The 21,360-nt window shown below is 47.1% G+C and overlaps 1 protein-coding gene and 1 pseudogene across 4 annotated transcripts; one reads left to right on the top strand and one right to left on the bottom strand.

Annotated features, from left to right (window-relative positions):
- Window positions 1–721: 721 nt before the first annotated feature.
- Window positions 722–1,565, bottom strand: LOC101004095 (annotated as a pseudogene).
- A 5,577-nt stretch (window positions 1,566–7,142) lies between these two features.
- On the top strand, window positions 7,143–20,446 carry LOC100999721 (golgin subfamily A member 6C-like). 4 transcript variants are annotated; one of them, XM_031662155.1, is made up of 18 exons: window positions 7,143–7,316; window positions 8,925–9,044; window positions 10,998–11,078; window positions 11,939–11,977; window positions 12,243–12,293; window positions 12,394–12,475; window positions 12,572–12,678; window positions 13,723–13,809; window positions 13,917–14,024; window positions 14,190–14,304; window positions 14,717–14,964; window positions 15,705–15,773; window positions 17,104–17,179; window positions 17,610–17,701; window positions 18,263–18,365; window positions 18,449–18,549; window positions 18,641–18,794; window positions 18,881–20,446. In XM_031662155.1, the coding sequence occupies exons 1-18, from the start codon at window positions 7,233–7,235 to the stop codon at window positions 19,075–19,077; spliced, it is 1,914 nt and encodes a 637-aa protein (XP_031518015.1). In that variant the 5' UTR covers window positions 7,143–7,232; the 3' UTR covers window positions 19,078–20,446. The 4 variants fall into 4 exon arrangements, with proteins under 4 accessions (XP_031518015.1, XP_031518013.1, XP_031518014.1 ...); XM_031662153.1 differs by having other exon boundaries at window positions 14,690–14,964; XM_031662154.1 differs by having other exon boundaries at window positions 7,145–7,316; window positions 14,217–14,304; window positions 14,690–14,964.
- Window positions 20,447–21,360: the final 914 nt, after the last annotated feature.

Genomic DNA, 21,360 nt, shown 5'->3' with positions numbered 1-21,360 from the left:
CCACCTCTACTTTCTACTTTCTTGTTGAAGTAGACTGTATTACTGATGCCCCACCCGCACCCTCTTTTTGGATATCTGGCCCCTCCTCGAGTCTCTGGAAAGGGCAGCACTACAAATCCAGGGACAACTAGGGAACTCCCACCCTCACTGCTAGGCAGATCAGATTCTCTCTCCTGCTCATTGGAAATGACACAGAGAGTTTTCAATAGATTTTTTGCAGAGGAGCATCTGTATGGAAAGGTCCAGTAACACTGGGACCAGGAGTACTTCCAGGGCAAGCCAAAGCCTCAGAGGCTGGAGGAGCCTGGAGCACATGCAGAATGTTCATCCACAGAGCAGAGCACAAGCATGGAGCAGAAGTCCAGAGTGAAGGCATGCAGGAGAGGAAAATCACCTCCCAGCCCAGGCAGGCCTTCCATGGTGTGGTCATATTTTGAGTTTTGTGCTTAGATGTCTGTGAGGTTGCCTGTCGTATTCTTAATGCAAATCCCACTTAAACCAGCCTAGAATAGGCTAAGATAAATGTAATGACTTGACTTGGCTGGAGTGCAGTGGCGTGATCACGGCTCACTGTAGCTTCAACTTCCTGGGCTCAGGTGATCCACTTCTGCCTCCCGAGTAGCTGGGACTACAGGCATGAGCCACCATGCCCAGCTAATTTTATGTATTTTTCTCATAAAAATATTTTTCAGAAGAAATCTTATATATAATACATTGAAAATCACTGATTGGTTTTTCTTCATCTTTTCTGTGAATGTGTAGGTGTTTGAGTCTCTTGTATTTATTCTTTTACACAGGATATGGGCTGTTTGAAAACTATTTCATTATTTTCATCATCATCATTCATTTCAGCCACTTCAGATTTTCATCTTTTTAAAAATGTTGATGTACAAACCGGTGTGGGGCCCTAGATATCCACTGTCTTCTCAGGAGTGTCAGGAGTACCTAAAACCTTTTTCTTCTTATGTAAAACTTGGCCTTTTGTAGACATCTGATGATTCATTTTTGAAATACCTTCCATTTTCTGTAAAATCAAAGAAGGAAAATAATAATCAATTCCTTTTTAAGCTAATTTCTTCCCAAGTAATCCTTTCCTTTTAAATCACTCCTCCATTCATAGCTTTTGTGTAAGTGCCAATTCTGATTATACATTTCACTGATGGATATGATGGCTGCTTAAATGGAATATTCCAGTCTTGAAAGAGTTCTTTCTGTACTTTTTCAGGTGACATAAAATGACTCTCCAAGAGTCTTTCACCAAACAGGTAGTTGTTCATTGTTTCAGCAACTATCTCGGCAAAATCCTCAGACTTAAACTCCACAAATGCATAGTGTTTGCTATTTCCCGGCTTTTTATTTCTGAATAGTCTGAACGTTGTAACAGTGCCTTGTAACTGGGAGAAATAGGAAAGGATCTGGGTTTCCTTCAGTAGGTTAGGTAGGTGGCGCACATAGACTACTCCAGAAGAAAGGTGTTCTTGTTTTTGTATTTTGTTTCATTTGTTTGTTTGTTTCTGAGATGGAGTTTCACTCTTGTTGCCCAGGCTGGAGTGCAATGGCATGATCTTGACTCACTGCACCCTCTACCTCCTGGATTCCAGTGATTCTCCTATCTCAGTCTCCTGAGTATCTGGGATTACAGGCATGCACCACCACACCCAGCTAATTTTTGTATTTTTAGTAGCGACAAGATTTCTCCCTGTTGGTCAGGCTGGTGTAGAACTCCTGGATTCAAGCAATCTGCCTGCCTTGGACTCCCAAGGTGCTGCAATTAGAGGCATGAGCCACTGCACCCAGCCCAGCCTTGACTTTGAAATATATGTTGTTCATCCAGTCAACAGTGAACTCTGGGGGAACACCAAAGATGAGGAGAATGAGAGAAGAGATACCTCCAATTAAAGCAGTTAAGAAGAGATGCTTGAACTCATGTTTTAAAAAGTCACTGCAGGTTGGGCACAGTGGCTCATGCCTGTAGACACAGCACTTTGGGAGGCTGAAGTGGGTGAACTGCTTGAGCCTAGAAGTTTGAGACCACCCTGGGCAACATGGCAAAACCCCATCTGTATACAAAATAAAATAAATTAGCCGGGCGCGGTGGCACCTGTGGTCCCAGCTACTTGGGAGGCTAAGGTGGGAGGTGGAGGCTGCAGTGAGCTGAGATCCACCACTCCACTGCAGCCTGCATGACAGAGTGACACCCTGTCTTAAAAAAAAAAAAAAAGTCACTGTTTTGGGGTTTTCCGGGTGAAACCTGTTTCCGTTAAAAAAAAGGGGGGGTGTCAAGACAGTATGTATTACTGATTCAAATTCATAATCAGATGCTTAGAGTAAATAATTGTATCTATTGTATTCAAAAACCAACCTCGGAATTGTTAAGTTAGTTTTATTGGGTTTTTCTTTAAACTGTGCTGATTCATTCAGGTCTGTCACTTCCAAGCCCATGTTTTACTACTTTGTAATCTTATTTGGAAGGAAAACTGCAGCTAGGATTATGATCCATCCTGAGAAGAAAAGTTTCACACATATACACGACACATACCCCCCACCACAGTATGATGACACCATGACCCAACCTTAGGCAAATGGTACCACTGACAGCAAATGCATTTTTTTCTTTATTCTCAATTTTTATGTCTTTATTCTAACGGCAGCATATGCATTTAACATTTTATTGAGATCCTCAACAGCTGCCATTTGGTTTGTATGGCAAATTGTTTACAAAGTAATTTTTTTCCATTTTTGATATTTTGATGAAAATTACGTTCTTCAATTTTAAAGCCCTGTCCCTCTCCCAAAGAAAGACTAATAACTAACTACCAAGTAATGATTTTTTAGGAAAAGAACGAAAGCCAGAACAGCTTTTAAACACTTCTGGAACATGGGTAAGCTTCCAAAGTCAAGACCTTCTGGGCCCAGTGGAGGTGCTAGGCTGCCTCGGGACACCATCAGCACTTCCCCATGCACAACATCCTCCACAGCGGAAAGCCATGCGTGGACCCCGGGGGGCTTCCTGTTCCACAAGCTCCCCTCTCTTTTTCCTCTCCTCCCTTGCTGCTGGGCCTCCCCTCCAAATCTGCCTAATGAAGAGCAGCAGGGTCTTTAATACTGTTTGGCTTTGTCAGTGGAGACAGGGTACTCTAGAAAGCTGAGAGATTCCCTGGTCCAGTCTGGGGGAGGAAAAAATATGCAGTGTAGCATAGATGGTTTCACTTGTCCACTCAGACACATGCTCATACTTATTCGATGCATGTATCAGATGCTTCAAAAGTCCTGATGTGTAGTAGCACAAAAGTTGCTTGCAAAAAAAAAAAAGTTTCAAAATGATAAAAATGTCTTCAACAGTTCAGGTTCCTGATGACAAAGCTGGTTCTGATAAGTAGTTATTTTGACATGCACAGCAGCTTTCCCTAGAAGTCTTGTGTTCCAAGGGTTTCATTCAGACCACAGGAAATGGAAATCAAAGTTTAAATGGCTCTCTGCTGACAAAATGTGGTATATCCATCAATGGACTCAGTAATGATCAAACTACCAAACCTGTTATATGTCACAGACCAACATCAAAAACATTAGCTAAGTAAAAAAGCCAGACACGAGACCACATATTATATAATTCCATTGATTTGAAATGTCCAAAAAAGGCAAGTTGATAGAGACAGAAATGGTCTGATTTACCTCAAGAGGTAGGGATTCAAGCTCTCTAGAGTACATGTGATACATACATGAGAAAAAATAAGGAAAAGAAATTTAGATATAAATAAATGAAAATAATACTTCTCCCTGATTACAAAGAAAACCACTTTCTGTAATAATTTGGAAGACAAAATATGAAGAAGTCTTTAATTTTGCCACTCAAAACATTCTGGTTTGTTGCTTTTTATACTTTTTTATGCATATAAGCATTTTAAAAAGTAGAATCATAATATATAGTCTTTTGTCACTATGTTTGGGGCATATTTCTATGGCAGTAAATATATCCTTGGCATCATCATTTGTAAAAGCTCGATGTAGTGTTAATCTTTGCCACCCCAGAAGTAAATTTTCTTACGTATGTATTTTAATGGACTCAATCAAGCATTTTTGGGCTGAATTCATAGAAGTAGAATTTCTGGAGGAAAATAACATAAAACAGTCTTAAGATTTTTAATAGAAATTTTCAAATTATCCTGCAGAAAAATTGGTTTAGTTTATACTCCCACCAACAGGGGCAGAGTTCCAGTGTCCCCCTTCCATTTGTCCTCTTTGCTGGTATTTAAGCAGAAAATCTCATTGTTTTCATTACATTTCTTTGGTTTTTAGTGCTTTTGAAGTTTTTTTTTTTTCTTTTTTTGAGATGGAGTCTTGCTGTATCGCCCAGGCTGGAGTGCAACAGAGCAATCTCAGCTCACTGCAACCTCCACCTTCTGGGTTCAAGCGATTCTCCTGCTTCAGCTTCCTGAGTAGCTGGTATTACAGGTGCCCACCACCATGCCTGGCTAATTTTTTGTATTTTTTAGTAGAGATGGGGTTTCACCATGTTGGTCAGGCCGATCTCAAACTCCCGACCTCAGGTGTTCCACCTACCTTGGCCTCCTGAAGTGCTGGGATTAGAGGCGTGAGCCATGGCACCTAACCTTGAATCTTTTTTATATGCTTATTGGACACTTTTATTCTTGTGGGAATTGCCTGTTTCCCCATTGCCTATTTTCTAGCCAACCTCCAAAGTCACATTTCAGTTAATTTTTATCCTGCTGATTGAAAGCATTTTAACTTAATGATTTTAACATAAACAGGAGCAGGACAGATTGTAATTATCTAGATCTTGCTCTGTCACCCAGGCTGGAGTGCAGTGGCATGATCATAGTTGCTGCAGCCTCGTACTCCTGAGCTGAAGCAATTTTGTCTACCTCATCCTCCCAAGTAGCTAGGACTACAGGTGTGTGCCACCATGCCCAGCTAATTCTTAAAAATTTTTTGTAGAGATGTGAATTCACTATGCTGCCCAGGTTGGTCTTGAACTCCTGACTTAAAGTGATCCTACCACCTTGGCTTGCCAAAGTTCTGGGATTACAGACATGAACTACTGCTTCTGGCTGAAAGCTCATTTTGTTTGCTAGTGGTGTTCTTGGTATCCTTTTATATTTGAGGCTTTAGTGCTAGTGCTGAAGTATTACACTCACTATCCAAGGTTTACAGGACTTTTGTTTTAATATTGAACAGATGGAACTGTTTAGTTCTGCATGTTTGTAGACATAAAAAATGTACCTACCAGGACTCTGCTTTATATCCATTGAAAGCAAGAAGTAATACAATAAAACTTTGCCTGGCTAGAGGCTTTGAAATAATGAAGTATTCTGATTTGATTCTGTTAACGTGGAAGTGTGAAGGTGAAAAGAATTCAAAACTCACATTTCCTGTTGAATGCAATTTGAAAATACAGCCAATGATTCCACTTTTCTTCTCTAGTAAGTTTGGACATTCCCATCTACTTGGTGTTTTATTATAGAACTGCTAGTGTGTCTGAGACTTACATTGTGAAGACACTTTTTTAAAAACTTGAGATGTAAGAGGGTGTAAATTGTATGAGATCAGGCTGAAAGAGAACTGACACTTGTAAATATACTTTTTAGACTGAATCTCTGATTGCCACTTGTTTTCTTATTTAACTCATAAAAATAAAACACATTGGGTGGAGGGTGGGAGTAGGAAGGAGATTTATGTGTTTTAATTGCATGTCATGGTTTCATATCAAGACAGAACATATGGTATCCCTGGCTTTGGACTTACAGAAGGAAACACATTTTTCTACCTGCTGTATGCCAGAGGTTCTTGAACATCTGGAGGGATTACTACAGCACAGATTGCTGAGCCCTACTCCAGAGTTTCTCTTTCACGAGGTCCAGGGTGAGGCCTGAGAATTTGCACTTATAAAAAGTTCTCAGGTTCTGCTGGTGCTGCTAGTCCAGAGACTACATTTTTGAGAACCACTCTTGTCTACTAACTGTGAATTGTAGAACTCTAAAAAAAGCTTAGTTTGGTGTGGGAAGAGAAGCTCACAGGTTATGGAGCAAATCATAAAAGATTCAACCCTTGATCTCAGTCTAGTGTGGAATTCAGGTAACAAGCAATACACAGTGATATAGCACAATTCTTGGTTTTCATGGTTGTAAGTCATAGCCAAGTATCAAGTGAGAAATTCAGTTTCATTTTCAAGTTTTAGAGAGGTCAGGTGATTCTAGATAAATGGGCTTTGTATATGCTTTAAACCAGTAAAGAGCTTTGAGTGCTTATTAAATTGAAAGCTTTGTGTTTTGTTTATTTTTTATTATTTTATTTCTTTTGAGATGGAGTCTCACTTTGTCGCCCAGGCTGGAGTGCAGTGGCGTGACTACTGCCTCAGCCTCCCGAGTAGCTGAGATTACAGGTACCCACCACCACACCTGGCTAGCTTTTGTATTTTTAGTAGAGATGGGGTTTCACCATGTTGGCCAGGCTGGTCTTGAACTCCTGACCTAAGGTGATCCACCCATCTAGGCCTCCCAGAGTGCTGGGATTACAGGTGTGAGCCACCGCACCCTGCCCAAATGCTTTGTGTTTTTAAAGATATTGAACATGTTTCTTGTTCTTTAAAAAATCCTAATAATGTAGGAGAATAAGAGAAATATCTTTCATAAAAGAGAAATCATTGCGATTATTTTACCTTATTGGAATGTTGGATAATATAGTCCACTTCATTAATCATCAAACGTGCTATGGATTTTCCATTTTTATTGGATTTGTGTCTCAATTGAGGTAATACTGGTAATTCTTGTATTCCATCTGAAGATGAAAAATGTAGGCCAAAATCATAGACCATGTATAGAAGCTAGATAATGAAGACAGCTCTGGAGGAACATGTAGACACACACACACTGACACACATATATATAAAGTATAAACACATATTTTTTTAAAGATTATTTTTAAAGTTTTAAAGCAAAACCCAGCCCCTCTCCTCTCCCGGAGTAGGCAGGCCCCACCCCTCTCTCCAAGTGGGCGGGACAGCAGTTGCATGGGCAGCTTTCCTTGTGATGCCACAGGTTCCCCTGGACACACTGCTCACTGGCCATGCCTCCTTTCCCTTTCATCTTTCTCATTGACCAATGGGCTTGGAGCATTAAGGCCACACCCCTATTCTGTGTTCTAGTGGGGCCCTGGTTACGCCACCTCTGGCTCAGTCGCACAGCCGCCTGGTAGGTGACAGGAGGTGTTCGCTGATGTGGCCCCAACACTGCCTCCCTTCCCACCCCACAATGTTAGAAGAAACTCGACAGAGAAAATTGGCAGCAGCCAAGAAAAAGGTAAGAAACACCAGGTCATGGCCCCCCAACCTAGCCAGAGATCGTTTCCAATGACAAGTCTACTGCCAGAATCCATACCAGTCCTCAGGCACACCAAGCTGAGTCCCCTACACTGGTGCCTCTGGGCTCCCCTCACCAAAGTCTCGTCAGTCAACCCCACCCCTTCAGCAAGCAGCCCAGCCTCTGCCCTCACCAATCACCCCACGGTGACTTTTGGTGGGTGACTCCTGGGGCTCCCTGCTCCATACTTGGTGCTCACATCCTACCGCCCAAGCCCAACCTCCCTGGATTCTTTGGGCTCACCTTTCCGAGGACCTCGGTCCCCCAGCCCCAGCGCCCCACCATCACCAGTCATCCCTGGGTGACTTTGGGCTGCTGACTCCTACGGTTCCCTGCTGCAGACTCTGCTCTCCCCTCCTGCTGACCCGAGCCTGACCTTCCTGGGCATTTTGGACTGGCACCTCCAAAGGCCTGGGTCCCAGCCCTATATCCCCCTCCCCTATCATGGATCAGCAACTCAACCATTGCACTGATGTGGTTCCCCCCCTCCCCCAGGAGGAGTGGAATGTAGTGATGTCACAGTCCCCCAAGGAACTGTCATTACTGCTGCAAGACCAGCCTTTGATCTTATAACTCAGTCCCCTAAGCATCCTCGCCCCATTTCTGGTTCCTCTGGCCGCAGCACAAATTTCCAGCTGGGAGGGGAATGGGGGCAATGGGACTTAGGAGCAACAGGTTTCAGGTTGCCTTACTCCCTTTGCATAGACATTGACATTGTGAAAAGCCTACACTTCCCCTGTGAGATCAAACGTTGACAGTATCTCTGGGTGGCAATGGGAGAATGGGTTTGCTTTCATTTTTTCCTAGGCTTCTACTCTCCAGAGAGACTTTAACATGTTTTTCTGAGTTCTCCACCTCATATTCTAATTCTCCACAGTTCTGGGACCAGACTGCCCTTCAGTCAGTGGTCTCTGAAGTGAGATTTGCTCATCTTCTGTGGAATAGATCTTGGAAAACTGAACTTGATAGCTTGAATCTTCCTCATATCATCTCAACCTGGGTACTTTGAGTGTCTCAGCATAAATGTGGGAGATCTTTCTGAAGCATCAGTTTCCCTTGATTCTCTTGAGAGAGAAAAAACATTAATGTACTTAGGGATGAAATTCACAGATTTACCAAAAACCTGCCTTCTGCCATGAGGACACATTGATATAAAAGTTTGAGAGGTCCCAGTGCACTTCTTCACACTAACAGATGTGTGAGGATGTGTGACTCCAAACCTCACAGTGTGCAGTTCCTGCCTACTTAATGTTTACTTTTCTACCTCTGCCTCTGGTTTTGGTCTCTGGCAGCTGCTGATTCATGGCAAAACCCCAGAGCTTGGAGTCAGAAGACTGAGTTTAAGTTCCATTATTGCCTCCCCACTACTTTTTTTAAGCCATAATATACATTCCTCTCAGTCACTAAGTGACTGTGACAACGCGTTGTACAGTTGTTGGTGGCATTAAATCAGATGGTATAAAAGACTATTTTGCAAAAACTGTAAAGGGGGATGTAGCTGTAGGGGCTGGTAGTTCTCATGAGTATTACTGCTCTTCTTTCCCACAGCTAAAAGAATATCATCAGAGGAACAGCCCTGGTGTTCTGGCAGGAGAGAAGACAAAAAAGAAAAAAACTGGCGGTAGCCCTGAGACAACCACTTCTGGTGGTTGCCACTCACCTGGGGATGTGAGTCTTGGCTGACCAGGCTCCTGGGGACAGGGGGCCCAAGGGGCAGTAGGGGATAATTGTTGAGATTGCTGGTTACTGGTTAAGGATTCTGGGATTGAATCCTGCCTCTCCATCTGCTAGGGATCTGATTTACGGCAAATTGCTTGAGCATTTTGGGCCTCTGTTTTCACATCTGTAAAACAGAGGTAGCATTGTTTGACTTCCATTTGTGAAGTTTAAATGAAATTCCTTATTGTTGTTGTTTTTATGTTAATCCCCAGTACATGGTCTGCTGTAAACACTCAGGATGCCCATGAAATTGTCATTGCTGTTTGATTTTCCTGATCCCCATTCTCAAGGGGAAGCTGGGACAATGTGTACAGCCACTTGCCATCAGACTGTCCCTTTAGGAGTTACAGAAGGAGGGCCAGTGTGTGGTGAGGACAGTCCCAGGCACTAGGAGTAAGAGAGGATCTAACTTGCCACCAGCTTGCTGGGTGACCACAGAAAAATCACTTCTTCCCCTGGCCTCAGTTTCTTCCTCTGTAAGACGATACTGGACAAGATCAGTACCTTTCAAACTTGTTTTTCAGCTGGAGCCCCCTTAGTTCAAGTGAACCCTTACTCAGGAGTCTGGTTTTTTAAATAGAGGTGGAGGTCTGGAGCTCTACCAGATCCATCGTCCACATCCTGGGCTTGAGGAGATGGGTCCAGTGAGCATATTAAGAGCTGCGTTGGTCAGGTGACTCCACCCTGTGACTGCATCACTCAGGGAACATTTCCTTCTATTTTTTCCTGCCCCTGGCAAGGCAGCAGGTGGCCATTTGGAAGAATGGCACAGGCCATGGTTTCAAACTCCTCTGCCCTTCTTAGCATTTTGTTTTCCTCAACCCACATCTTCCTCCTACCCTGACTTTTTTGTTTCTAAGCCACTTCTGTCTTTCTCCCCATGCCCTTGTTTTTCCCTTGTCACCTCCTGTAGATTCAGGACATTCCGAAGGTGCTGGTGTCCAACCTTAACCATTCCAGTGGGTAGCGCTCCCCCATTGCACAAGTGGAAGGTGAAGCAGTGCTGCAACCCCTCTCCGGCTTGCTCTGTCCAGCTGTGCATGCCCCTCATGCCCCTGAGGATTCTCTGGTTTGGGGGATACTTTGCCTCTGGCTTATTTTATTTTGCTGCCATTAACCTTCATCCTGTTTATGTCTGCTTCTTCACCTGCTTGATTGATTGGGTTTTTTCCTTCCCCGCATCTTTTGTCATCTGGGAAACGGTGAGACCTTAAAGTTTAAAAGTAACTTGGGAATAAAGTATGGAGCAGGCATGTGGGATTCGGGGCCTTTTTTGTTTTGTTTTGTTTTGTTTTTGTGACAGAGTCTCACTCTGTCACCCAGACTGGAGTGGAGTGGAATGGTGCAATCTCGGCTTACTGCAACCTCTGCCTCCTGGGTTCAAGTGATTCTCTTGTCTTAGCCTCCTGAGTAGCTGGTATTAAATGCACCTGCCACCACGTGGAGCTAATCTTTGTGTTTTTAGCAGAGACGGGGTTTCACCATGTCAGCCAGGCTGGCCTTGAACTCTTGACCTCAAGTGATCCACCAGCCTCAGCCTCCCAAAGTGCTGAGATTAGATGTGTGAGCCACCGTGCCTGGCGCCTTGCTGTTTATATATTTTGTCTATATCCATAATCGTTTCCCATGTCAGTTTTTGGTTTGTTTGTTTGTTTTTTTTTTTTAATTTCTAATTTTTATTACTCCTGCATCATCTACTACTCTGAAGGATCTGGAAGTAAGAGGCCCTGGGCTGACGTGCAGTGACCCTGCAGGCCAGCCCTCCAACCTCCTCTCACAGCGGGGGCTGGGTGCCCCTCTGCCAGTTGAGACAGCCCACACACACACCCCAGCCCTAATGATTGTTCTCTCTACCTCTTCCCACAATCCTCCTCCAACTCCTCCTCTCTGCATGCGCCTCAGAGCTGGAACCAAGAACTGAAAGTAGCCCTAGACTCAAGCTCTGCAACAATCAATCAACTCTGTGAAAACATAGAATCATTGGTAAGAGTCCAGTGGGGTCCTGTGATTCCACGCTGCCAATCCTGAGCTTTACTTTCCCCTTGGGGCTCTGAAGAAAGGGTCGGGGCCCCTGGTGCCAAGGGCAAATGGGGAGCTGGAGCACCCAGGCCTCACCTGGAGGGACCCCAGAGCAAGGAGCATGCAGCATGGCTCTTCTGTCACTGTCCTCTTTGCCTACTCTCTCTTCTCCAGACACCCCTGCTCCAGTCCTTGCCACACATGCCCTGGGGTTGTCTACCTCTCAGGGAAGCACTAGCCTGATGGTTTGTCAGGGGCCCTGTATTTCTGCTGTGACTCAGTCCCCAATTTGCTTTTTGAGTCTGGACAAGCCACCTCTCCTCCTTGCGCTGCTGTTTCCAAAGGAGGTAGAGCATCAAAGGTCTCGGTTAGCTCTGAGAGTCTGAGATTTAAAGGCTCCTACAATGGAAACCTGAGGGCCAAGGGCTCCTGTCTGTCCTTTTCCATTCTATATCTGCTGTGAAGAACTGTACCTGGCTTGTACGTGCTCAGTAAATGTTTGTTGAATGAACGCACCTTTCTCAATCACAAGCTGGCAGAAGGGTGGGGCCTTTCTCAGACTCTGTCTCTAGAGGTTTATGTTACTGTCCTTTGGAGAGAATCCAGATTCAGACTTTGAGTTCCGTGGCTGTGGGCAAAAACCAACAAAGACCCAAATCCTCTGTCTTTGGGAGCTTGAGGACAGTTGACCCGTTCATGTTGCCATTGGGTCTGAGAATTTTGTCTTTAAAATTCCATTCCTGGCCCCTGCCTACCGCTTCCTGGTCTGGGGAATAGAGTTGAGGGGGCCACCCTCAGTCACCTGAATTTGACTCTCCCCACAGAAACAACAGAAGAAACAAGTGGAACATCAGCTGGAAGAAGTAACGTGATTTCTTTGTTTGCTCACAACATGACTGCTGGGTTTGGGGGGCACTCAGATGTAGAGGCACCAGTCTCGTCTCGCCCACTCCCAGCCTGGGGAAGAAGGCTCATCCCTCAGATTCCACCACATCCCCACAGGGTCCCTGATAACCTGGTCCCATGGGTGGGCCTGTGCTGGGGCATTGGTGGCATTCTGGGGGCATGTCTCTTGCTGTGCCATCTCTGCCTCCCCCGGGTAAGAGCTCTGTCTTCCTCTTCCTATAGGAAAAGAAAGCAAACAATGACATACACAAAGCACAGACGGAGCAGTTAGAGGTGAGTGGAGGGTGGGGAGTTTTCTCCTGTCCTCCGGAGAATGTTTCTTTCCTTCTCTTTCAGCACTTGCTTGGCTTTTCTCCCAAACATTCCATTTCAGACAATCAACATCCTCACGCTGGAAAAGGCAGACTTGAAGACCACCCTTTACCATACTAAACGTGCCGCCAGACACTTCGAAGGTGGGAATCTGGGCACCCCATCATCCTTCAACCTGGCACTTTGACAGGTCTTTAGGGGGAGTCCTTTGGGCCCCATCTCCACCTCTGTCATTACAGAAGAGTCCAAGGATCTGGCCGGCCGCCTGCAATACTCTTTACAGCGTATTCAAGAATTGGAGCGGGCTCTCTCTGCTGTGTCTGCACAGCAGCAGGAAGAGGACAGGGTGAGTCCAACCAGCTGCCCCATCCCCTGGCAGCCCAGCTTCCCAGATGGAGGAGAGAGTGTAAAAGTCCCTTCTGCAGGATGCAGTGTCCTGCCCAGAAGGCAGCATGCTCATTTCTTGCTGCTTTTGTGTGTGGTTGTTAGAGGCAACCTGGGGCTGAGTCAGCTGCTGTGGGTGAGTTGGGGGCACTGTGGGGAGCGAGCACTGGAGGCAGAGCTCAGAGGCTAAGTGCCTGCCCTGCCCTTACCTGGCTGTGGCCTTGGCCAAGTCCTAGGTGGGATATTCGGTACTTGTACTGTGAAGGTACAGAAGAGTACCTTTAGTATGTCACCATTTCTGTAGAGAGAGGAAAGGTGTGTGTGTGTGGGTGTGAGTGTGTGTGTCTGTGTGTGTGTACATACTATGATAATATACATAAAACATGTTTGCAAGGGTTTGTAAAAAATTCAGCAGAGAGTAATGGGGTGCCTGGGAGACACTTCCCTTCTGTACCTTCTGAGTTTTGGACTATGGGAATGTATCAACCTTTCAAAAAGTGAACAAAAGATTAATTTCCCCCTTGCTATCTGTGCCCCCACCCTCAGCAAGAAAAATGGGCTTAGATAATTGGATAGACCTGGGTGTTCAAATCCCAGCTCAGTCTGAGTGATTTTAGGCAAGCCCTTAACCTCGAACACTTGACGTTTTTCATCTACACAATAGGGGTTATCCTATTAGCTGTCTCATATGGTGGTTGTGAGGATTAAATGGGATTGCTAGTATGGTACCTGGTGAAGCACTCCATAAAGGTTCAAACAGTGGTAGTAATAACAGTAATAACAATAGCAATGTTATCTGATCTCTCTGGGCCTCCGTTAGCCAGCTGTAAATTCAATCTCTTTCCCTGTCCCTTCCAACTTTACTGAGTTCTTTTAAAACCAGGCCATGGGCTTAGAAATGTCTTGATCTTTATTGACTGAATTGTATATTGAGCCTAGACCTAGCCCTTTTAAGGGGCACTGCCCGGGCTCCCCACATCAAAACTTCTCACTCTTCACCATCCAGTCCTCGAGCCGCAGTGAAGCAGTCCTCCAGCGGCAGTTACAGCAGACCAGAAAGGAGCGGGCGCTGCTGAACACACACGTGACACAGGTGAGGCTTTGCAGAGGGAGGGATGTGGAAGAAAGATGATCCCAGCTGGCCAGGAGCAGGTGAGGACCAGTGACAGCCCTTTCTCACTTCTGTGGCCATTCTTGCAGGTGACAGAGTCACTTAAACAAGTCCAGCTAGAGAGAGATGAATATGCTCAACATATAAAAGGAGAGAGGGCCCGGTGGCAGGAGAGGATGTGGAAAATGTCGATGGAGGTGAGACCTGACCCTTCAGCCCCCACCTTTGATGGGTCACTGGATCTTTCTGGGCATCTGTAAAATGGGACTAGTACAGCCAGAGGTGGTCATGGGTCTGGGTTTGTGGAGGTGGGGGCAGAGAGGGAGATGGTAGCCTGTCCAGCCACCAGCCCCTCTTTCCAGGGCCCTTTCCCCCTGTACTTTGGGCAGGCTCGCACATTGAAGGAGGAGAAGAAACGTGACATATATCGGATACAGGAGCTGGAGAGGAGCTTGTCTGAACTCAAACACCAGATGGGTAAGATGGGGCTGGTGTGACCTGGGAGCAGGACTGGCATCAGAGGGCTGTGGGGTGGCTTAGAATGCCCCAGGGAGGTGGGTGGATGGAAGGGCTTTGAGGCAGCAGGAAAGTGGTCTGTGTCATCAGCCAGCAAGCCTTGTCATCTCCATGAGCCTCAGGGTCCCCATCAGCAAAGAGAGAGGAGTGCCCATTGTCAGCCACCCACAGTGCTCTCTATCTGACATGGCTTGGAAATTGGCTACCATCCGGTGCAAGGAATCATTAGCAATGAGGCCAAGTTTGGGAAGCCTGAGAGGAGCTGCATCAAAAGGAGGGCTTTTTCTTTGAGGGGGGGTGGTGGGTGGGGAATCCAGAGCCCCTTATTGTCTGCTTCATTTCTCAGCTGAGCCCCCATCCTCGGCACCCCCAGCAGGGACATCTGAGGTGGAGCAGCTACAAGATGAGGCCAAACACCTGAGGAAGGAGGTGGAAAGTCTGGAGGGAAAGCTCCAATCCCAGGTGGAAAACAATCAGGCCTTGAGTCTCCTGAGCAAGGAGCAAAAGGAGAGACTCCAGGAGGAGGAGGAAGGCTCCAAGAGCAGCAGGAGAGGCTCCAAAAGCAGGAGGAGAAGATCCACGAGCAGGAGGAAAGGAGGCTGCAGGAGCAGGAGAGACTGTGTGAGCAAAAGGAGATGCTTCGGGAGCAGCAGAAGAGGCTGGGGGAGCAGGGTGACAGGCTGCGAAAGCAGGAGGAGAGGCTGCAAAAGGAGGAGGAGAGGCTGTGGGAGAAGGAGGAGAGGCTATGAAAGCAGGAGGAGAGACTGTGGGAGAAGGAGGAGAGGCTACGAAAGCAGGAGGAGAGGCTGCGAAAGCAGGAGGAGAGACTACAAAAGCAGGAGGAGAGGCTGTGGGAGAAGGAGGAGAGGCTACGAAAGCAGGAGGAGAGGCTGCAAAAGGAGGAGGAGAGGCTGCAAAAGCAGGAGGAGAGGCTATGAAAGCAGGAGGAGAGGCTGTGGGAGAAGGAGGAGAGGCTACGAAAACAGGAGAAGAGGCTGCGAATGCAGGAGGAGAGGCTCCTGCTCTCCCAGAACTACAAGTTCAATAAGCAACTGGCCGAGCCACAGTGCAGCTTTGAGGATCTGGTGGGTTGCCCCACCTGGGCAGCCTGCCCTCATCCCTAGCCCTCCAGGCCTTTGTTTCCCCACCTGTAAAATGGGGCAGTGTAGCCCTCACATGACATGGTACTTCTAAAGGCATCTGTGAGCCAGAGCTCATCAGGCCCTGCTCTGATGGCTGTGGGGGAGAGGGGATGATTTTTCTAACTTGCCTCCACCCTTCCCAGTGACATGGGAGGCAGACACCAAGTTCTGGGGTCTCCAGCTGCAGTGGCTGGCCACTGATTGCTTCTTTCTGTCCAGAACAATGAGAACAAGAGCGCACTGCAGTTGGAGCAGCAAGTAAAGGAGCTGCAGGAGAAGCTGAGCGAGGTGAAGGAGACGGTAACCTCTGCCCCATCCAAGAAGGGCTGGGAGGCAGGCACCAGCCTCTGGGGAGGGGAGGTGCCAGGCCAAAGGCAGCTCCAGCTGGGGGCAGGTGATGGCAGCAACCTCCAGGGCAGCTCCATGACTGTTTCTTGCTTCCTGCCCTCTGACTTTTAGAGGTGGGTAGCCCTGGGCTCCTCCCAGGTCTGGACATCATCACCCCAGCTAAAGGCATAGATTACTCCAACCATAGAGGAAGAGACAGTGGAACAAGAGGCTCCTTATGCCGGGCACAGTGGCTCCTGCCTGTAACCCCAGCACTTTGGGAGGCTGAGGCAGGAGAATTACTTGAGGTCAGGAGTTTGAGACCAACCTGGCCAAAATTGCAAAACCTCATCTCTACTGAAATAACAACAACAACAAATTAGCCCGGCATGGTGGCACATGCCTGTAATCTCAGCTACTCAGGAGGCTGAGGCACGAGAATCGCTTGAGCCTGGGAGGTGGATGTTGCAGTGAGTCGAGATTGCACCACTGCCCTCCAGTATGGGCCACAAGGTGACATTCTGTCTCAAAATAAAACAAAAAAGCCTCCTTAGATTCAAACTGGATTCCAACCTCGATTCCACTGGTCACCATTCAACTACTTTTCATCTCTAAGTCTCTGTTTCTTTAACTTCAAAAGGAAGTTAATATTTTTCTTATGGAGGTGCTGGGGATTAAATGAGAGAACACATGGAAAGCATTAGGCATGGAGCACACTTAGCAGATGGTGATTGGCTCCTTCTGCTTTTCCACCAGTCTGTGGTCTACAGTTTAAATGGTGGGAAGAAGGACATGAGATTTGAGGCTGGGGAAGGAAACATGTGGTTCTAGGAAAGGGAGGAAGTCTCTTAGGCCTGGAGCAAGGGGCCAGGGGCCTGGGCAGGTGACAGAGCCCCACCGTGCCCTCGCTACCCTATTAATGGGCCCAGAATCTGGAAGCCACCCACCACATGCCCTCATGCCCAGGGTCTTCCTGCAGATACAGCTGAAGAGCCAAGAGTCTCAGAGTCTGCAGCAGCAGCAGTGAGACTAGTACCTGGGTCACCTGCAGCAGTACATGGTCACCCATTAGCAGCTGACCTCTGAGAAGGAGGCGCCGCACAGGCAGTTACTGCTGCAGACCCAGCTCGTGGACCAGCTGCAGCAGCAGGAAGCTCAGGGCAAAGCGGTGGCTGAGATGGCCTGCCAAAAGTTGCAGGAGACCCAGGAGAGGGAGTCGCTGAGGACAGGGCCCCGAGGGGGACGACCTGGCAACCTCTGTGCCTTCTCACTCTGTTTTCCATTCCCTTAGGAGTGCCTAGAAGCTGCTGGCCAGCAGAACCAACAGCTGGAGACCCAGTTGAGTCTCATGGCTCTCCCTGGACAAGGTACAGGAGACCACTCAGAGGAAGAGGAGAGAGCCCCAGGAGGAAGGGGGGACTGTTAGCAGCATAGGATTGAGGGGTTGGAAGAGACCTTTAGAAGAGCTGGTTGTTAAGCCAACCGGGTGTCTGCACTAAGTTCGGCATCAATATGATGACCTCCTGGGAGCAGGGGGCCACCAGGTTGCCTAAGGATGAGTGAACTGGCCCAGATCAGAAAGGGAGCAGGTCAGAACTCCCGCACCAACCGGTAGTGTGACTGTGCCTGGGCAATATAGAAGATCTTGGATCTTATAGGAAAACTAAAGAACAGCAGCTCATTCCCCTCTGGGGAGGGGCTGGCTCAGGGTTACACAGTGAGGGTGGGGACAGAGGTGGGCCCACAGTACCTCCCTTGTTGGGTTTTCTGAGGACCCCTCTGGCCACCTCCCCACAGGAGATGGAGGAGGACATCTGAACAGTGAGGAGGAGGGGGTGCCTCGGCCTATGCCGAGTGTCCCACAGGACCTGGAGAGCCGGGAAGCCACGGTGAGTCTGACTTTCCCTGCCCCCACTTTGCCACCTTCCTCTGTGGTCCCTCCCAGACCCCCTTATGCTCTTGGTTTCCCCGCCTTCTGATTTCTCTGGACCCTCACCCCTTCCAGGAGCCAGTGGTCAGACACCACTTCACCTGTGACCAACAGGTGCACTCTCTGAGGCCCCAAGGGAAGGGGCTGTGCTCCACCTCCCTGCCCCATTTGTTCTGTGTATGCCCCTACAAGAATACTCACCTCTTGCCTTCAAGTGGCATTTTTCAACTCCACTGGAGCCAGTTCCCAGGAGGAGCAGGCACGGCTATGTGGGCAGCAGAAGGTGTGAAGGCTGTGCTGCCTGCACCTGGCTCACCTGGTGGCCTCGGCCTGGAAGGAGCCAGAGGAGAGGCCCCAGCCCCAGGGACTGGGGGTGAGTTTGTGTGTGGGGAGAGCTACCGGGCCCTGAGGGAGGCCATGGAGAAGGTGAAGGTGAGTGAGTCCTGGCATGGACCAAGAAAAGTGGGGGTTGGGCAGGACAGGTCACTCCCATGATGTGACCCTATTATTTTGGCTTCAGAGTGACTTTATGGACCTCCCGAGGGATAAGGTGGACTGGAAGCAGCAGGTGGAGAAACTAGAGCTTGGATTCATCCAGCTCTCTGGAGCGACAGATGGCATGAGTAAGCAGGAGGCCAGGGCACGGGCACGGGGAGCTGCAGGGCCTTCAGAGGGGCCCCAGTGTCTGAGCCGTGTCCTCTCACAGGAGAGCACATCATGGTATATGAGAGCCAGGGGGCAGAGTCAAACACTCAGCACAAGGAGGAGGAAGCCAGCAGGCTGGCCCAGAACGAGGAGGAGATGAAGGTAGAGGGTGTGCAACATCTCTGCGGGGTTGGGGGTGAGGGTGGGTGCTGGCGCCGGCTCAGGCGTGGTAACTGAGCACCCCTCCCTTCAGGTGAAGCTGCTGGAGCTGCAAGATATGGTGTTGCCGGTTGTGGGCGACCACGAGAGGCATGACAAATTCCTCCCTGCTGCCCAGAACCCTCTTGATGAGCCCGCTCCAGGGGCCCCAGCCCCCCAGGAACTTGGGGCTGAGGAGGAGCAGGGTGGTGAGTAGAGTCCTCAGGCGGGGCGGGCAGGCCGGAGCAGGGGAGGCTCGCAGTGTACTCAGAGCCCCGCCTCCCTCTCTCCAAAGATTTTCACAACATGAAGCCTGCACCGGGACAGGCCAGGGAGGGTTCTCCCCGTGACAGCCCCACTGCACTGAAGATCCTGCAGCTGCTTCCTGTAACGCAGGACACCCAGGAGCACCCAGGCTTGGCCAGCAAACCCTGCGTGCCATTCTTTTACCGGGCAGCCAAGAACAGGGAGATAAACATCATCATCATCTGAGAGCTGGTCAAGAAGTTTAAAAAAAAAAGAATCCCCTACACAATTCATTTACTTCATTGGAATGTTAGAGCCCCTCATGTTTATTTATGTTTCTAATTTACAGTTTAAATTTGTTTGTAGAAAGTTACCTTTAGCATTTTTGTTTTTAATTTGATAATTGTAGGTCATTAGCTCACATATCGAGTTTGCCCTTACATGGTGGGAGTCCAAACACACAAAGACCCGCTATTTGCACAAAACTATTCTTACTGGTTTGGAATAGGCTGCCATGCTTTTTCAATGTTATTGTAGCATGTATATTCATTACAGAATTCAGATAAAATTGGCTTATGTTCTGCTATTATGTTTGATCGAATCCTAATCACAGTGAGCTCTTCATTAGCTCAATATGTGGTTTGCCCTCAAGTGCGCAGTTTCTTACTTTGTAATATGCCCCTGTGAGTACTGACATTTAGAGTTGTTTAAAGGCCAAGAACTGGAAACAGCCTTTCCCCTATTTTCTGTGTATTGGGGATGGGAGTGATAACACTTTGGGGAGCTTTTTAAATCTCACAGAAGAGGAAAGTGGCCTGCTCTGGCAGGTGTGTGCAGGATAGAGTGTGTTTCATTTGTTCTGGTGCCAGGAATGAGCGCGGTACTATGGTAGTTCCCTTAGGATTTGTATGTGCTCTGGGCTCATGAAGATATTGCAGCATGAGCTGCAGCAGTTGGACTCTTTCTCAATGACCTAAAAAGGGATTATTTCTGAGGAATGAAAGGCTCCCATCATGGACTGTGGATGTGGAAAACCTTTTCTAGCTTAGAGCATTTATATCTACAATACATTTTAAAGTCAGAGTTCATGTTACCTGTTTTAATCACATGACTACATGTCCCAGTACACAAAAGGGCACTGCTTGGCATTCTTCTTAGTGTATTTAGTGAAGATCATAAGAAATCCTTTCAGAGTTTAAATGTCCCTGGAACAGGCATACAGGCTCTAGTCAAGAATGAATTCGAGTGAAGGAAAGCTGTGTGACACCTGGCATTCCTCTATGTTCACGGAGCTTCTTTGAGGCTAGAAGATTGATTTTACCATCTAGACCTCTCTGGCTAATACCTATTCTTCAGCCACATTGGTTAATCTGACATAGGAATTTACTTCTTTTCCTTGAATGGAAAACACTTTAAAAATAATAACAACCATTTTAATAAACTAATATATGTGACAGTACTTAGTCGAAACAAAAAGCAGTTTTAGTGGACAGTATTATACTGCATTTGAAAATCAAGGAGAAGTTTATGCAACTTAAAATGTTTACAAACTGCAATGCAATCTACTGTTTGTGAATGTCAAAGTATTATGAGTAAAAGTATCTATACAATCACAGAGTTATATTTCCTCACAAAGTTCTTTACGAAGAGTGAAATATGTTTTTATACCTCTCGGTTTCAGTTAGAGGCATATTTTGTGCCATATTTATGTTAATGTGCCTATACAGGATGAATGAATTATTTCAGTCATACATTGCCTAAATCATAACTTCATGATGCTTGGGAAAGAATCAACAGTGAAAACTTCATGAAGTTCTAATGTCTATGTCCCCAAATACGTCACAGTATTAGGATATAGGGGGAGTTGTATGCGCACTTCCTGGGGAATGAAACTCTAGTTATTACTAGACCATCTCCATTTTTAGCATTTGGCATCCTCATGATACTTTTATAAATATGACATTAATAGGAGAGCAATAATATGATTTTACAGATGAAATAACAGATTTGCCTGCATTCACTGAAAGAGTGCAAATATTGGTCCTTCAACTGACTCTTCCAAATTGTATGAATTTATCAGTGTATTGGATAAACCCAGTTTCAGAATGATAAAGAAAAACTGTTAGACCAAATAATGTAGCTAATTAACAGTGGTACGATTTCTAACCTGAGGGTTTAAGAAGGACAGACAACCAGACCCTTCACCACCTTGACTCAGGGCTGAGTCCTTACATTCCTGGAAGGTGATGTTTATTATTGAAGAGCCAGAGGCTGGTGGAGTTGGTTTGTTTGGAGGAGGCCTGATGGCCTCCCTACTCTCACCAAAGCAACTTTTCCCTCAGAGGGGCTCCCGTCTTCTTACTGGGAGAGGCAGCTGAGGCGGGACAGTGGGGCTAAGTGTAGAGCAGGCGAGGGCACGGGCTGCTGGGGTGACCCTCCTTCCCCAGTGTACATATAGTATCTGTGTAACATTTTGTATATTCCAGGGGTTAGGGTCACCCCCTGTATTGTACCTCATGGAGGTTGGAG

Source organism: Papio anubis, unplaced genomic scaffold (genome assembly GCF_008728515.1).
Source record: "Papio anubis isolate 15944 unplaced genomic scaffold, Panubis1.0 scaffold442, whole genome shotgun sequence".
Classification (NCBI taxonomy): Eukaryota; Metazoa; Chordata; class Mammalia; order Primates; family Cercopithecidae; genus Papio; species Papio anubis.
Note: the sequence above shows the minus strand (reverse complement) of the source record. Positions and strands in the feature narration are given on the sequence as shown.

What these genes read in the sequence shown, in the direction of transcription:
- LOC100999721 (XM_031662153.1), top strand. Translation starts at nt 7,233, where the DNA reads ATGTGGCCCCAACACTGCCTCCCTTCCCACCCCACAATGTTAGAAGAA. An exon ending in GTTGCCACTCACCTGGGGAT is followed by an intron (nt 9,045 to 10,997) that starts GTGAGTCTTGGC and finishes CATGCGCCTCAG; the next exon opens with AGCTGGAACCAAGAACTGAA. An exon ending in CACAGACGGAGCAGTTAGAG is followed by an intron (nt 12,294 to 12,393) that starts GTGAGTGGAGGG and finishes ATTCCATTTCAG; the next exon opens with ACAATCAACATCCTCACGCT.